Genomic DNA, 16,882 nt, shown 5'->3' with positions numbered 1-16,882 from the left:
TGCATAGCCTTCCACATCGCAGTGTGACTGCTGTGGCTTCTGCTGCTCACCAGAGGAGCTCTGTTCTCCTTCTGGTCTCTCTCAGAACTCTCCTGTTCTTACCCCCTTCTTTCTTCTGCACCTCTTTCTTTCTGAAGTGAAATGTTTCTCTATTAGTGATAACTAATGCAGTAACTTGCAGGTTTGAAAGGATTTTTTAATTATGTCTTTACTTTAAACGACGCTGTCCTGGATGTGAACGTACCTCATGTCTTACATTGGAGTACTTTATGGGCGAGTGAAAATTCTTGCTTCCATCTGTCATTTCTCTGTGTAGTTCGTTGTGCTCGCTGTTCGTCACCCCCGTGGTTTATTGGTATGGAAGTCTCTTCTGTTGGAGCTTTCTGAAATACCGGTTCTTATCAGAGATCAACCAAGGTCTGAGCTGGTTTCACAAGCAGAACAGTGCAACTGGAAAGGTAAATTCCTTACTGCCAGTACTGGAACTGGTAATGCCCTTTCTGCCTGTTTTATCAGTTGTCCTTTCTCATGGCGTCAGAGAACAAGGAGGCCGTATTCGACACAAATCATGTTTGTCAGTTCAAAGATAAACGTCTGACTCTCGTGCTGAGATTCATGACTTCCCACACAGTCACTGGTGGGAACGACTTGACAGTTCCAAGTTTAATTGCTGGTTTGCACCACATGGTAGAGCTTTTTAGTTTGTATTTTAGTCATTTTCTGGGACTGTTACCTGAACTATGTGTCTCTCTTGTTGTCTCTTGCTATCACCTGCTTCTCCAGGTCAGAATACAGGAGCTGGCAAAGGCTCTGTGAGTCATGTAGCCCCAGGAAAGGTTCTAGTAAAGATAGGTGAGAGTGACCTACATATAAGCCCTTGTGTTAGGGAGAATCACCGCCTTCCCACATGACTTGGTTTGGTTTCTGATTATTCCTTGCCATCCGAAATTTGTTTTTCCAGCACCAAAACTAAGTTTCCATTGCTGCAGCTGAAGCCTACTTCTATTCTTCCTTACCCTTCAGATTACTTCTCAGTGGAAGCATTCTGTATGCTGGAAGATGTGCCAGCATTTTCTGAGTTTCCTTTGCCTTAGGCTGTCACCTCAATTTGTTTGGTCTTTGCTGGTTATTGTTCAGCCTTGTACTATAACTCATGTTTTCTGTTATACATCATGTTACTTTATACGTCGCGTTTCAGTTTAATACCTGCATTACCCTCTGCTTGCAGAGGCAGCGGATGAAAATCCTGAGTGTTAGGCATGAAGCAAGGCTTTGCTTCCAAGGGGCATCACTCAGATTTGCTGTTTTGACTGAAAACTATTGCAAGGTGTTTCTGAGTAGAATTTGTTTGCTTTCACTGTTGCTATCAATAATGTGTGAATCAATGGTACAGTCAATTTTGAGATTAGCTTACCTGTTCTTGGAGATTGGGTTTGCTGGTGAAAAACTTCTGTGATCTAGTCAGGCGTGTATGGTTTCATTTTTAAGCTGATGAAAACTTGTACAAAAAACAGTTATCGCAACATAGTAGTATGAGCTGTTTGTTTTGTCTTTTCTTTTGATCTAATGGAGTTATCATGGGCATAGCCATGAATTTGTTTCCATAGTTCATGTATTTTCATCTCCATTTCTGCTTTTTTTTTTTTCCTTCAATCTTCATGAGACTTTCTTGAGCCTTACAATTTATTTTTCTTTCGTTTTCCAGAATGAGTACACAACTGCAAAAATTGGATTTTTTTTTTTTTAATTCAGCTTCTATAAATTCTCTTGGTGTGGCTGACTTCAATTTCCAGGTTAATTTTATTTCTGATTCAAAAGCCAGCATTCTAACTCTGTTCCTTCATAGCTAAGTATCATTTTTGAGCACAATGTTAGCAGATGTATATATATTTTAAACAACGGGTAATAAAAGTAGTCTTTCCTGACTGTTTTTTTTTTTTTCCTTTTCATTTTGTGTTCTAGGGTTTTGACCCACCTCATCAAAGCGATACACGAACTATTTATATAGCAAATCGTTTTCCCCAGCATGGCCATTATATTCCTCAGAAGTTTGCAGACAACAGAATCATATCATCCAAGGTAAGGGAAAATACTTGGTATGTCCCATCACTCTCTCCCCAGAGCTTATGTCTAGAATGATGTTGGTCAGACCTTCTAAAGTGGCTTTTAAACTAGTTTAGCCCATGTCTGCATGTGATTTAATGGGAGGGGTGAAGGGTTTTTTTGGTGAGGATTTATAAAATTGCCATATCATAAGCAAGGAACTGCAATTGCAGGTTCCCTCCTAGTGTGGCCTTGGATAGGAATCAATAGAACTGATAGGATGGGGGGGTGTTTTGTCATTGAAGTGTAGGAGAGAAAGGGTATAGCTGCAAGAATAAATCTGTTCTCTGGTAGCCTGGCTACAAGAAACTAGATTAGTCCGGTTGCTCCTATCCAAATTAGCATGAGAACAGTTAAAATGTTGTCTGTAAAGGCAACACAGTTGCTACTCCTGCTTTCCTTCTAGATGCCCTTCATGGGCCCATGAGATTGCATACAGCTGTTTTTTTTGGGAGTAGGGCACTGCCAAGATGCAGTTTGGGGAGGCAGATGGAAAATGGCAATTAAGGGAATTTGATGGGAGAGAAAATGAATTCTACATCTTCAGCATGTTGTAACAGTTTTTTTTTTTTTTTTTTTGCCTTCAGTATACAGTGTGGAATTTTGTTCCAAAAAACTTATTTGAACAGTTCAGAAGAATAGCCAACTTCTATTTTCTGATAATATTTTTGGTTCAGGTAAGTGAATAATACTCAGTTTGTAGAAATTAAGGTGGTAATTGCTGTTTGTGTTGTGGATTCTGCCTCTCACTTTCTATTCTATGAATTTAACTTCTCAATTTCCTATAAAAACAACACATTTCCAGTTTTGCTGGTAAAATTTGAAGTTTGCTTTCATCAAATTGGACAGTGTTGCACATTCTTGTTCTGTATGGAATCTTACTTACGTAAATCAATACAAGGTTGTCATGCAGTTCTAAATTCCTCAAATTCACATAAAAGGAGCACACAGAATTTACAGCTAGGGTTGACAGTTTGTCAGATGTGAAGGTATCAGGGCTTCCAGTAAAGCATAGGTCAAAAATATCACTATGGCTTTTGTAGCCAGATATATTTCTTTTAATTAGTAACATCAACAAGTATATTGAAGGGATAAGGCTGTAAATTTACTGTCATATTTGTACCTCCAGCTCTGTAATTGTACTTAAATTCTCTAGAGCTATTGCAGACTTAGATGAAGGGTAAGTGAGAGAGAGATGGCAGGGAGAGAATACCATTTGAAAGACTCGGTTCATATCTAAGACACAGGCAGGATTTTGGGTTACATAAACTTTTCTTTCATTGTGAAGTAAGATACTTAGCATGTGTACAACCCTCCATGGTGACTGACCAGTACTTACATTGTGCACCTGAAAAAGGTGGTGCCTCATGACAAAAACGGGATTACTGAAATGCTCATAAGATTTGGCTGTGACTCTGTCATGTGTAAGTAGCACAGCCAGTTGTGCATTTGTTAATCCATTGCCTCTTGTGTCCCATGATCTTTTTCTTTGAGATTTAAAAAGAATAAACTTTCTAATAGGCTGAAAATTCTTGAGTTAGGAATTGCAAAAGTCATGATGTGGCTTCGTTTAACAGGATGTGTTTCCTGTCTGTTGTCATAGTTAGGACTGTTGACTTTGTCCTTCCTGTTGTGTTGTTCCACACTGTTTAGTGGATCATAGTATGAGGAAGATGGGAGCGTGCCAGAGATGGAATGTAAATGCTACTTACAGTTACCACAAAGTGTTGCTTTTTTCAAGCTTTTGTTTCTTCCTAATGCAAATTTTCTTACGTAATTCAATTTCATTCACTTTTCTTTCAAACTATTAGTTTAGACTTAAGTAATATCTAAACACAATGTCCATGAACCGATGTGAACCTGAAGGCAGAACTTCTATTCACAGTATTATGTTATTCTTCTCTTAATTTATGACTTGAATGAATACCCTAATTTGTATGTCTTGTGTATATGTCTTTGTTCTTGGAAACATAATAGGAATAAAGCTGCAGTCATTTTTGTTCTTCATTGCTGTTTTTCTATTGAATGAAATTTTGTTTTTCTTCAAATCTCATCTAGAATTTCATTAATGCATAATACTTTTTACAAGCCAAAGATGCCTTTAACATTTGGTCACCATGGTATCTTCTCTGTTGTATGAATCTCATGTGACCACAATGCAGTGCCTGTCAGTGCCACTTTATTCCACTGGAGATGACAGGGCTGGGGCAAGTTCTTATTTTGTGTTTAAATGTGTAGTACAATCTGATCCACACTGTCCACCTCACATATGCATGCCGGAAACGTAGTGGCAGACTGCATTTTGGTTGCGTGATGCTCTGACCAGTTGTATACTGGATATGTGTCCACCTCTGTAGCAGGCACTGGTCTGTGGCATTCTGGTGAAATAAGGAAAGGAGCAATATGCCATGGTGATTCCACAAGTAGGAAACTTGCCTCCCTTTAACATGTGAGCCCATCTTGAGAAAGAAGAAGAGAGTGCAAATGGCAGAGATGTCATAGTTAGGCTTATCCAGCCATAACTAGAGTCTCCTGGCAGGGGCTGTCTGGACAGGGTGCTGCCGGGCTGAAATTGTAATGCTGCAGTTGAAGAACACGTGATACTGCGAGCTAGGTCTGATTTTGTTGTGTTTTCTAAGTTGTCTGCATCTCAGTGAAATAAATAAATAGTGCACGTGTTGTAATGTCATAATCTGTGTTCTCTGTGGCTCTTGGCTCTTAATAGAGTAAACTTCACATGTGATTTTCTTTTTCTTCTTTAATGGTTCCCAAAGCAATGCCATAAGTCTCAGGTAAAGTGAATCAAATCAATGTCTCTGGTTTTGAATAGCCCTCTTGTGTATATTTTTTTTGCAGCACTTGACCATGATTTTTTTTTCCTGCAGTAGAGAAGAGCCACCAGCATACCACTTCCCCCCCACACATTTTATTGTATACACTGCACTTTGGCATGAAAATAATGATAGCACAAATTGTGAAATGCGCATGTTGGAGGAACCAAAAAGGAGCAGCCTAAGAAAAGAGCTTCTTTAGTATCTGAACTGCTGGCAACTGCTGTTTTTTAACTTCATTTTCACTTCTGAAGTGTTTGTTGTTATGCTCTGTACTGCTGTAAAGCAGTTGATTGTATAGAATAGTGAAACTGCATAGCAAAATGTAGATTTGACTTCATAAGGTGAAAATATATATTTTAGCAATGAGTCATAAGATTGGCACATGCATTACAGGTGTGATTAAGTCTCTTCTGTGGCCTAGCACCTTTGTACCATTATTGACATTTGTTTAGATGTCAAGAACTGACTTTTGTTCAAGACTAAAGGTTGTGCAGTAAAATTCCTATAGAACTTGGAAAAACACTTGTCATGGGTTTTCGTTTTTTTTATTTGTTTTAGTACAATTGTAAAATCAAATTGGAGCTAATTTTTACATTTTCTTCTCTTTTAGCTCATGATAGATACCCCTACCAGTCCTATTACGAGTGGATTGCCATTGTTCTTTGTCATAACTGTGACAGCCATAAAGCAGGTAAAGGGGAAAAAATCCTGTAGCATGGATCTTGTAGCTTTAAGGTGAAGTTAATTAACAAAGTCTGACCAAGATAATGTTTAGAAACAGCAACAATTAAAAAGTGATGTCTTCAGAAATATTTTGTGTGTTTTATGTTTCTTGTTAGACACTTCATCATTTTGCTTAGTTGTCAGGCTCTCAGTGACTCACCGTAGTACACTTAAATGGACAGTGAATGACTGTCAGACAGCATTTTTGTCTCAGCATTAAATGTCACTTGTTATAAGACCTTTTCTGAAAGCCCCTCACTTATTCCTTTGGCACACCTCGCTACATATTAAAATTAATCCTTCTATATAACTGTGAGAAAGGAGCTTGGGTAGGTGATGCAACCCATGCCTGTCAGTAGTTAAAAGGCAAATTTTGCTCCAAGGGATATGTTTCATGGCATGAAATATACATTAACTGTGCACTGGGTAAAAGATACCATTTGGGAAGCTTCTGCTTTTGTTTATTTTTCAGTTGCATAAAACATTTTGGAATACTTTATAGCACTTGAAATAAGAAAAATCTTCTGAATTGGGTAGGAATCTTGTTTAAGCACTGGACTAGATCCTGGTAAGACCTACAAACCCTTTTAGGCTAGTGTAGAAAGAGAATCTGCTTTCTTCTAACCCTTAAGGTGAGAGGAGAAAGAAATAAGTATTGAAATAAAGTGGTGATGTGGCTAGAAACTATAATTGTTTCTGCAGACAGTTTTCAGGAGCTAGCCCCTTCAGAGGATTTGACAGTGCTGACTTGAGAAGACATTTAGTCATAGCAACTGAAAATTAAGCAGGGGAATTTTTTGGAGTTAAAGTTGGAATTTCAATTTGCCTGTTGTGACAGCAAGACCCAAAACCATCCTGAAGTAAGGCTAAAATAAAAATAGCTCTGGCTTTCAGTCAGATTGGTGTTTGGGGCAGAGGGGAACTTAATGCTGTAGAAATCTCTGAATTGCCATTCGGTTTGTTGCTGTGCAGTTAATATATGCAGAGCCCTAACCCAATTCAGTTGCTATACTAAAACCCAAAAAATGTATTCAAGAGCTGTCATTGTAGAAAATATCACTTAAAGCTGTATAAGATGAAGAAGATGTTGAAAGTTGGTTACAAATACTAGGGTGTGTTTTTGTTTTTGGAAAAATTTTTTAAGTCCAAAATAGTCCAAGATGATCTATTGCCTTCTTGTTTCCCAGTGTCCAGTCTTACATTGGGAAATTTAAGTATTTTACCATCACCTGAAAAGAACAGAGATTCTGAAAATTCAAATCGTGTATGAGTTGTTGAGCATTATGAGTTTTTTCTGACCATTTCAGGTTTATTTTTGAGGGCTATTTGAACCACTGAATCTGATCTGATAGACTCTTGTGTTTAGTCTACCTGCTAGGAAGTGGGCAAGCAATATTCACAAGCTCTTACCTTGCGAAGACAATTCAGTATACTCTTTCCAACTGACTGCACTTGAACCAGAAGGAAATACAAATCTTTTGGGATGCAGAGGAAAACACCCAGTGTGGTCTCCAAGCCAGTTCCCATTTTCTCTCCACCAGAAGTGGAATAGGAAGAAGTTTCTAGCAGAACTTCAGGGTTCAAATTACGTGGGATAAATGTTTAACTGTAATTCAGTGGTCTTTCCAAAGATAAAAGGGAGATGAGAGGCGTTATCTGTATCTGTGTTTGACCAGTTCAGCAGTGGATGAGAAACTCTACCATGTTTTCATAAGGCTGGTTAACTTGGTATCCCTATCAAACCTCAGAACTTCACTGTATTTTAATCTCAGCCAAGGAGATGGAACCTTTTCTTATCAGAAGTGCAATTGCACCTAGGTCAGAAGAAGGACATAAAGACTGCAAAATGATGCAACTCATGCTGTGTCATTTTGTCAAACTTGTTAGTTTGGAACACTTTCCTCCTCCTGCCTCTGAAGATGCTTACGCAGTCCACAGAGGAATCAAAAATAACAAAGTCAAGAAAAACAGAAAAACCTATTTTTATTTTTTATTTTTATTTTGTAAAGATAACATTTTCTAAGGAACTTTAGGGAACTTGGTGCATTTTAGTAAGTTCTTAAGTGTTTAGCAAAGAAGTTTATTGGACACATGGATGTTTACATGATTGCCATATGAACGAGAAGTAACTGCTTTGCAGAATTTGGGTAAATGTACAAGTAAACTGAGAATGAAAACCATGCAGTGCAGTTTGCAGGCCTGCTTTAAATTTGTTATTGACTAAAGTACACAGATGCTCTCGTTAGCAGGAATTAAAAATATAATCAGAGTGATTTTTTTTATATGTTTTCTGTTCATGCAATTAAGCAACTTTAACAGTGCTCCTGCATCTTTCTTTTGGTAGTATTTTTTCAACATTTTCAAGTGAGGATAAGGTACTCTTCAAAAATGCTGCAGTGGGTAAACTTTGTGGGAGTTTACACTGGCCATAGGAAGTTGGCTCTTAAGAATTCCCTGGTGTGAGGTGTCACCATTGTGTTGCAGGCAGTAGGTGTCAGATGGAGAAAGCGCTGAAATCTGTATTTTCTAAAGAAGGTAAATTTCTGTTCTCTGCCAAATGCCCATATTGCTCAGCTGTTCAGATTTATGAGACAAACACCCCAAGGTTACTTGATTTTCCTTGAGTTCTTGTTTTCTTCTGTCAGTCACCTTTAACAAGGATCTGTAGGTACTGACTCTTGAAGTTTTTCACAGTAACTAGAAAAGAGTCTTAGAGAGTTACAGGATTCTAATTTCCCAATATCAATGTGGCTTCTGTTGTGACATTTTAATAATTTTTAAGCATTTAGTATATAAAATAAGTAAAATTTCTCCCTTTTTTGGTAGTAACGTAGGTAGTTTTGTACTTGCTGCTTTCATTTATGCTAGCGACATTGTGGTTGCGTGAAGGTAAAACTGCAAAACTATGCTTGAGCATGTGGAATTCATCAAATAATTTCCTTTCAAATGTAAGTCAAGGCTCAGAGTTCTCAGCTGCATCTGTGTTAGTAGCCTTTGTGTTAGGACATTTATACAACTTCTCTAGCATAATAGGAAGAGTTAGGATTATGATACTGTTTCAGGGGACCCTCTTTTCCTGTTTGCAAGTTTCCATGGAAGTGGTTTTCACTCTTTTTCACGTTATTTTACGCATAGAAGCATTCTAGGAAATGTCTCTACTACTGCAAGTCAGTCATGGAAGTCTTGCCAGGACGTATGAGGTGGTGGAGCATTTTTGATCCTCTGTGGTTTTACCAGAAGCTCATGAATTCTGAGGATTCTTAAGAATCATCATTTGCTTCTTAATGCATAATATTTTATGGTATTTTATGAGTCACTTCATTCTGTGTATTAGTGTAAATTTATGAATCAGCTGCCAGAAAATGTCTTTTTTATACTGAGTAAGCTCTCTTTTTTTCTAATTCCTAACTGACATCTTACGTACTCTTCCTGTGAGCCTGCTTTTGTTATTGGAGTTGAATGCACGCATGCATTCATCTCTTGCTTATTTGACTAAGTTTAGTGTGCAAGAAGCAGAAATTAAAGTTGTTCAGTAATACTTGCTTAACTTCTTATATGTGAGCACTGGTTTTGTTTTGTTTTTTTTTCTAGAAAGATATATTACAGCTGAACTGCTTGCATAGACAGACAGATTTCTTGTGCTCACTTCTGGCATTTACCAGACAGTACTAAGATCCAAGGGTCCAAGATCATGCTATTGGTCATCATGCTTTTAGGTTAAGTAAGCAATGTATTAATTTCTTAAGAAAGGAGGAGAGGAAAAGTGCACCTGGACTTACTCTCATGAATGTTTGCACACGTGCACAGAATAAAGGATGCTTAAAGAGATGCCAAGTGTCTTGTAAAGAAATATTGCTTTATTTATGTATTAAAAATTCATCTGCATATAATACAAAATAGAAGAACAACAACAACAAAAATCCATTAGAGAGACTAGGAGTGACTGTTCCCTGTTTTGAAGTATATTAATCCATACAGATCTCAGACTGAATGAGTGCTTGTTGATCCCATCCATACAAAATGTCAGTTTGTTTTATCAAAACACAGGACAGTTACGTTTCCTCAGCACTTTTTCTACTTGAGTAAAGTAAATGATTTCTCAGATTCTTGAGTAACAGCTGTGGTTGATGCTGGAGAGAAGTAAGTAACTCCACATAAGGCTGTGCAGCAAGCAGTTTGAAGCATGTTTACTTAAAAGAGGTGATGCTTCACAAGTTTACTGTTTGGAAAATAAATGTGTGTTTTCACAGGGTTATGAAGACTGGCTACGACATAAAGCAGACAATGAAGTAAACGGTGCTCCAGTTTATGTTGTTCGAAGTGGTGGCCTTGTAAAAACTAGATCTAAAAACATTCGGGTATGTACCTAAAGACAGAGTGAAACTGTTTCAAAAACAAACAAACAAAACAAAAAAACAAAAAACAAAAAAAACAAAAACCCAAAAAAACCCCAACAACTGAAGATCTTGTTTCATTATTAATCGTTATTTCATGATGATTCGTGATGTTCATGATGATTCAAGTGCAGTTCTAAATTTAAATCTTCTTTTTTAAAACTTTTTTTTTTGTATACTTCTCATTTATCTTCATTTCATTAGGTGGGAGACATTGTCAGAGTAGCCAAAGATGAGACTTTTCCTGTTGATCTGGTGCTTTTATCTTCTGATCGAGTAGACGGTTCATGCCATGTTACTACTGCAAGTTTGGATGGCGAAACTAATCTTAAGGTCTGGATTACTGTTATGAAGTAGAATATAGCCAGTATGTAGTGCCATCTGATTTGTTTATCTGGAAGTTAATGGATGGTGTTTTCCAGACACATGTGGCAGTCCCGGAAACAGCAGTGCTACAGTCTGTTGCCAACCTGGACAAACTTGTAGCTGTCATAGAATGTCAGCAGCCAGAGGCAGATCTATACAGGTATAATTAATTTTGACTTCGTTTCAAAATACTTATTAATGACGTGTTCACTATTAGGAGAGAGATGGATTTTGCTAGCTTTAAAGGAGTTTCAAACATCTGCTTGTATCTCAGGATTTAATTATGAGCGTAAGCATTTATATATGTGATGAGTTGAATTTGAGTATTTCAATACTAAATGAGAAACTCCAGTGTATTTACATTTTGAGTTTTTATCATAACACTTATTTATGTACCTTTCTGTTCCAAACAGTAAACTTCTTCCCAAATTATTAAAAATTAAGTGGACAGTTTGTCCAGGCAAGTTGAAGAAAGAAACTTGGATATAATTCTTTCAGGAGATTTCAATTCAATATAGGACTCCTTGTGAAAATTATTGCTAGTTTTGCCTTTGCCCTATTATTCTCATTTATTTGCATTGTTAATTAAGACTGATTATTTTGTATTTGAGAAATGTTAATGATCTTTTTGTAGATGTGGAATTGCTCAGTGTTTATTTTATTTCGTTTTGCACTTTTGAGATTTTATGTAGATATATCTGACACATGACCCTGTTTACCCTGTTTTGTAGATTTGTTGGAAGAATAACTATAAGCCAACAGATGGAGGAAATAGTACGGTAAGTAAAATTTTGACAGATTAATGTTAAGAACATAGTGGTAATTAAACTGACCATCACCAAAAAAGAGTTGCTCTTGAATAAACAACAGGGAGAGGTATTTTAAATTGAATATTTAGCATACAGATTATTTTCTATTGAGGGTAGTTGTGGCTGAGTCTAAAAAAACAAGCTAACAAAAAAGAGCAGTCAGCCAAACAACAAAAAACATGAGTCAGATGCTTCTCTTCAAAGTGTGATCTTATGTCATGATGCTAAGTGTGTCACAGAAAGAAGCTAGTGCTATGATTCTTTCACTCTTTAATGTTTATAAATATTATACTTTTCTAGTAAAACTTCTACATGAACCAAATATGAAAGCAATCTTGATTTCCATTTAAGTCAATGCAGCCATTGGAATAAAGCATACAAAATTAACTTTGTACGAACTTTGCCTATAACTGTGCCTTTATTTTGAAAGCACATTTTGCAGTTAGCTGATCAGATGAATGGATTATGTTGACCTAATAGATGTGAAGGGAAAAAGCACATGTAAAATTTTATCTTTTTGCCTTAGGAACCAGAATTTGCATGGTTATATTGTCCATCCATCTTTATTTTACAATTATGAATCTCTTTTGAACCTGGCAGAGAATTTCAGTTTGACAGAGGGGTAGAAGTAAGGTAAAACAGATAAGCTAAAATAACACTCCAGTTGCACTGTGGATTTGACAGGATTTTGGCATGTTGGCTCTTCACTTAACTTGCAGCTCTCTCTGAACCAGACATTTGGAACATTTAGCTCAGCCGCTAGTTATGGGACTCTGGTGGGAGGATTTTGGGGTGACCAAAGGATGAAACTGAGAGCCCTGGAGATGAGAGGGGATTTACAGAACACATTTGACCTCTTTGCGTAGGAAACTGGATGTCATTAGCCCCACAGAGTATGGAACAACTCGGTTTTAAATGCTGATATGTCTATTTCTTTTTAGACCTCTGGGGCCTGAAAGTCTCTTACTTCGTGGAGCAAGATTAAAAAACACTAAAGAAATATTTGGTTTGTAGACTCTTCTTAAAGCACGTTGAACTATGGTTTAATTCTACTTGCAGTGAAGAGATTGTGATAATCTTCCTGGTGGTTACCTGAGGGGATACGATTATAGATGAAAGTGATGATATTGCACTAAAGAATCTCTAAGGATAGAGAGTTTCAACATCACTTTATGAAAATACTTCAAGTGGTTTGATAAAGGAGTAACTTTAATGGTTAAATGACTGATGTTATTGTTACATTGTTCAAGACGTTCTCTTGAGATTCTGATTTCCGTAAAATGCGTATTGAAGAGCAGTAAGTAATAATAATGAACAGTATGTTAGTAGGTGTTAAAATAACTTCAGTATTACTGTTTTACTATAGTGAAATATTGCAAATAATTACAAAATACTGTCTCACTGTTGTACTGAAGTAAATACAAAAATAGTAGTCACCTCTTGATTTTTGGTCTGTCTCTTAAACAAAATGAAAAATGCCACGAATTGCGTACATGCAGAAAGCAATATCCTTTCTCCTCTTAATTCTCAGGTGTTGCAGTGTATACAGGTATGGAGACAAAGATGGCATTAAATTACAAGAGTAAATCTCAGAAACGGTCAGCAGTAGAAAAGTATGTTTATTTTCTAATATCTTTCTTGCTTTTAGAATTGTTTAGTCTTTTCTCGTTAACTTAAGTACCCTTGTGATCCCACTGTTAGGTTGTAGACAAGGGAAGAGACGAGAGTTGGTTTACCTTCCTTCTGTGTTATCTTCCTGCTCCTTATTCTATCCTTTATTGTTTCTTGAAGTAACACACAGACTTGTAATACTCGAGATTAAAAAGGACGTAGGCAGCAGAAGTTATTGTAGGAGCAGAGAACACTTAATGGTAGGTGAAGTGCAGTCTTCAACAAGGTGCTTACAGAAGTATTTTTCATAGCAGTTGTAGCCTCTGCTGTCTCTACAACATTACTGTAAGGCTGCATCATGTTTTTAAATGGGATGAACTAAAATCTTAATTGCTTGCAGATCTTTGTCCTGAATGCTGGTATCTGATACAACAGGAATATAGTTTTGTTTTGGGTATTTGGATAGGCTATGTCCTTAAAGATATCTTCTGCAGTGAATCTTGTTTCAAACACAAGTTGTAGGCTCAGTTTTTTAAAAAAATTTGTGTTATAAATAGGTGATAAATGTTCCTGTAATAGAGATTTAATATGTTGAACTCATTGAAATATTTTAAAAGAAAAGAGTTTCAATGTGTTGCCTTTCTTGTTACAAAAAAAACAAAAACAGAGAGTGTGTCATCACATTCTTTTGGAAATGTGAGATTGATTATTCTTCTGTAGTCAGGTAGAAACAAATCTTAGGCTACACAAGAAAAAATTGTCATCAAAGGGATAGAAAGACATAACAATGTTTGAGAAGTCCCCTTTGTATAACATACCTTGAGTTAAATAACTAGAGGGACAAGGAAGTGCTCTTCTAATTGAGGAGGAAGATTCAGCTTTGAATTTCCAGGGTAATTGTTACTGCTGCCATCACAGCCTCACTTAGATATTTGGGAAAGAAGGCAATGTCCAGAAGAAGGCTGTCAGCCCTCAGAATTCTGGACAACAGGTGTAACACAAGACAACTGAGAATGTATTCTTGCACCTTAATTAATCTTCATATTGGCTGTATGTAGAGTACATATTAGCAGATGTTGGATTTCTTTTCTTTCCTATTGTTTTTTTGTCACATAAGTAACTTTGGGTCCATGTGAAACACAGATTAAAAAACATCCACTAACTTTTCTGATCAGGTCATATATACATAGTGTGTCAACAGATTCAGTGAAATAAACTGAAATTGAATCTTTTTTGGCCTTGTTCTAGGTCTATGAATTCCTTTTTGATTATTTATCTAATAATCCTCCTCTTTGAAGCCATTTTGAGTACTATTTTAAAGTATGCCTGGCAAGCTGAAGAAAAATGGGATGAACCTTGGTATAATGATAAAACAGAACATGAAAGGAACAGCAGTAAGGTAATGTAGTAGTACCCAGTAGTTTATCTGAGGAACCTTCAACTACGAGATGTTCAGTGCAGTATTTATTGTGTCTTTGGAAGTAGATGTAGCTACCACATGATTCATTTGCAAGTACGTGTGCTCTTGTCTTAGTATTTTTGAAAGAGCTTTAGTCCTTTGTAGCGTGGCCCTTGCATAGAAAAATTTAATCTCTGAGATTGGAGGGACACTTTGAAGTGTTCCTTAAATTGACAGTTCAGATTTGGAAAGTTTATTTTGTTTGCTTTTGAATTTTGTTTGTAATCATTCTGTATTTTTCTGTTTGCTCTCTGATTTCTGTTTGAGTCTGACATATTCCAAAGCAGTTTAGTAGCTAACTGGAGCCAATTCTAAGAAGTAGAGAGCATTTTTATATCACAGAAGTGTTAGAAATCCAGTTTCCACATATGACATGGTGTTAGGCATTTAACACTCCTTTTGTCTCCCATGGAGTTGAGAATTGATTCTGCTCACCAGTTGCCTTTTGTGTTTAAAGGTTCAAATTCCAAATTAGAAAGCACTGTTCTGTTTCATAAGCAGAGCAAAAATAAAAGTTAGTACATAATTGTTTGGAGAGGAGAATAGAAGGACTTGGAGAATTTCTTTGATTCTTCCAGGACAGTTAAAAGTGTACCAGTATCCATGAGAACAGACAGCTTCCTCAAACATGTAATGTGAATTATCTTTGTAGTTCAAATGCAAAAATATCTCAATACCAAGTTTTCTTTAAGTGACTAGTTCTGGTTGTCAATACAGCTATCGCAAACTTTTCAGTATTCTAAAATAGCCTTATCTACAGGTGTCACTGCGAGGAGTACTAAAGAAATTCACAAATTTTCAAATTGTCGAGTGACTTTTCTTTTTAGTACCTGCAACCACTAAGAGCACTTTCAACTGTTGAAGTGATCAGTGGAGTAAATTGTTTTTACCTCTTCTTAATGTGAAGTAACTGCTGTATAAATTATAGTAACCTCTGGAATGCTTTTATATCAGAAGAAAATGGGCTATATATTTATTCCATTTCATTTAAGCAAGGAATTTGGTCTCTTCTTGCTCTTGCATACTTTTTTTCATACATATTTGGAAAAAAAACAAACCCAAAACCAGTCAGCCATGTTTGACCTGATCACTGCATTAATTTTTATATTTTTTCTTTTCTCTCATAGATTCTGAGATTTATTTCAGATTTCCTTGCTTTTCTGGTACTTTACAATTTTATTATACCCATTTCACTTTATGTAACTGTTGAGATGCAGAAGTTTCTTGGATCTTTTTTCATTGGCTGGGATCTTGACCTCTATCATGAAGAGACAAATCAGAGAGCGCAAGTAAATACTTCAGACCTCAATGAGGAACTTGGACAGGTAGAATTTCTATTTAACTTCATTTCTACTTCTTTTTAATAGTCAGACAGACTTTTTTATTGGTAGTGCTTTGATATCTAATTAGTTGAAAATAAGATTCAAACATGTGATTTTATTGCCAAAATTGGAATTACTTCATGATCAAAAGAAGTGGGTAATGAAGTGGGAGAACTAAATTGAGGAGTTACTCCACATTTGTTTTTTTGTTTTGTTTTTTATTTTACAAAAGGTAGAGTATGTGTTTACAGACAAAACCGGTACATTAACTGAAAATGAGATGCAGTTTCGGGAGTGCTCCATTAATGGCATAAAGTACCAGGAGGTCAATGGTAAACTGACTCCAGAGGGGTTTTCTGAAGATTCTCCAGATGGAAATAGGCATACTTTGGTAAGATTCCTATTTTTTTCCCTCACCATTAGGCATCTTAGGTAGTGTTTGTGTTGGAGATAGGAAATTCTTCTGGTATTAGCATTAAATTAAAAATTCTGGATTTCAAAGTAGTTCGAAGCTATTAAGTATTACTGAACAAAAAATATTTATAAAATGATCTTGACTATTTAACATGGAAATTTGACTTTAAAGTATGTACAAAACTGGGTTGATATCTGAATGTTACAAATCATGGTTCTTTTTTACAGATGAAAGAGGAAGAACTCTTCTTGAAAGCAGTTTGTCTTTGTCATACAGTACAGATCAGTGCAGATCAAACAGATGGTGCCGATGGGCCCTGGCATGCCAATGGAATAGCATCACCATTGGAGTATTATGCTTCTTCACCAGATGAGAAAGCTTTAGTTGAAGCTGCAAGCCGGTGAGGTTTAAGCCAAATCTACATGCTGCAGAAATTGCCCTTTAGAGCAAGCAATTTGTATCAAGAACAATCTTAAAATATTTCTCTGAGAAATTTTAAAACCTGAGGCCTGTTGCTATCAATTTATTATGAAAACATTGAAAAACATAATGCATAGAAGCCTAGGGATATTATGATACAGAATTAGAAATGTTTAGGAAAATCCTTTTGAAATGACAGTGAATGCAATATGTTGTTTTTGAAGAACTGTATGAAGTGGACACAAGGGTATATATTGTTTTGTTTTTTTCCATTTAGCATCCAGTAGGTATTACATGTACAGTTCCACAGCATCGAATAAATATCTATTTTCTTCTGCTTTTAGGGTTGGAGTAGTATTTATGGGAACTAGTGGGGACAGTATGGAAGTAAAAAGTCTTGGAAAACCAGAAAGGTATTTTCATTAA

The 16,882-nt window shown here is 36.3% G+C and overlaps 1 protein-coding gene across 1 annotated transcript in view; it reads left to right on the top strand.

Moving 5' to 3' along the window:
- Positions 1 to 290: 290 nt before the first annotated feature.
- The window catches only part of ATP11B (ATPase phospholipid transporting 11B (putative)), a gene marked incomplete at its 5' end in the record, with an annotated part of 44,660 nt that continues 28,068 nt past the window's right edge, over positions 291 to 16,882 (top strand). The window contains 15 exons of the mRNA XM_031555085.1: positions 291 to 458; positions 1,963 to 2,079; positions 2,691 to 2,780; positions 5,548 to 5,628; positions 9,911 to 10,018; positions 10,259 to 10,387; positions 10,477 to 10,580; positions 11,152 to 11,199; positions 12,171 to 12,235; positions 12,761 to 12,842; positions 14,089 to 14,239; positions 15,427 to 15,624; positions 15,854 to 16,012; positions 16,264 to 16,436; positions 16,801 to 16,869. Of these exons, the coding sequence (XP_031410945.1) occupies positions 291 to 458; positions 1,963 to 2,079; positions 2,691 to 2,780; positions 5,548 to 5,628; positions 9,911 to 10,018; positions 10,259 to 10,387; positions 10,477 to 10,580; positions 11,152 to 11,199; positions 12,171 to 12,235; positions 12,761 to 12,842; positions 14,089 to 14,239; positions 15,427 to 15,624; positions 15,854 to 16,012; positions 16,264 to 16,436; positions 16,801 to 16,869 (1,742 nt within the window). The remainder of the gene's footprint in view (positions 459 to 1,962; positions 2,080 to 2,690; positions 2,781 to 5,547; positions 5,629 to 9,910; positions 10,019 to 10,258; positions 10,388 to 10,476; positions 10,581 to 11,151; positions 11,200 to 12,170; positions 12,236 to 12,760; positions 12,843 to 14,088; positions 14,240 to 15,426; positions 15,625 to 15,853; positions 16,013 to 16,263; positions 16,437 to 16,800; positions 16,870 to 16,882) is intronic.

Source organism: Meleagris gallopavo, chromosome 11 (assembly GCF_000146605.3).
Source record: "Meleagris gallopavo isolate NT-WF06-2002-E0010 breed Aviagen turkey brand Nicholas breeding stock chromosome 11, Turkey_5.1, whole genome shotgun sequence".
Lineage (NCBI taxonomy): Eukaryota > Metazoa > Chordata > Aves > Galliformes > Phasianidae > Meleagris > Meleagris gallopavo.
Note: the sequence above shows the minus strand (reverse complement) of the source record. Positions and strands in the feature narration are given on the sequence as shown.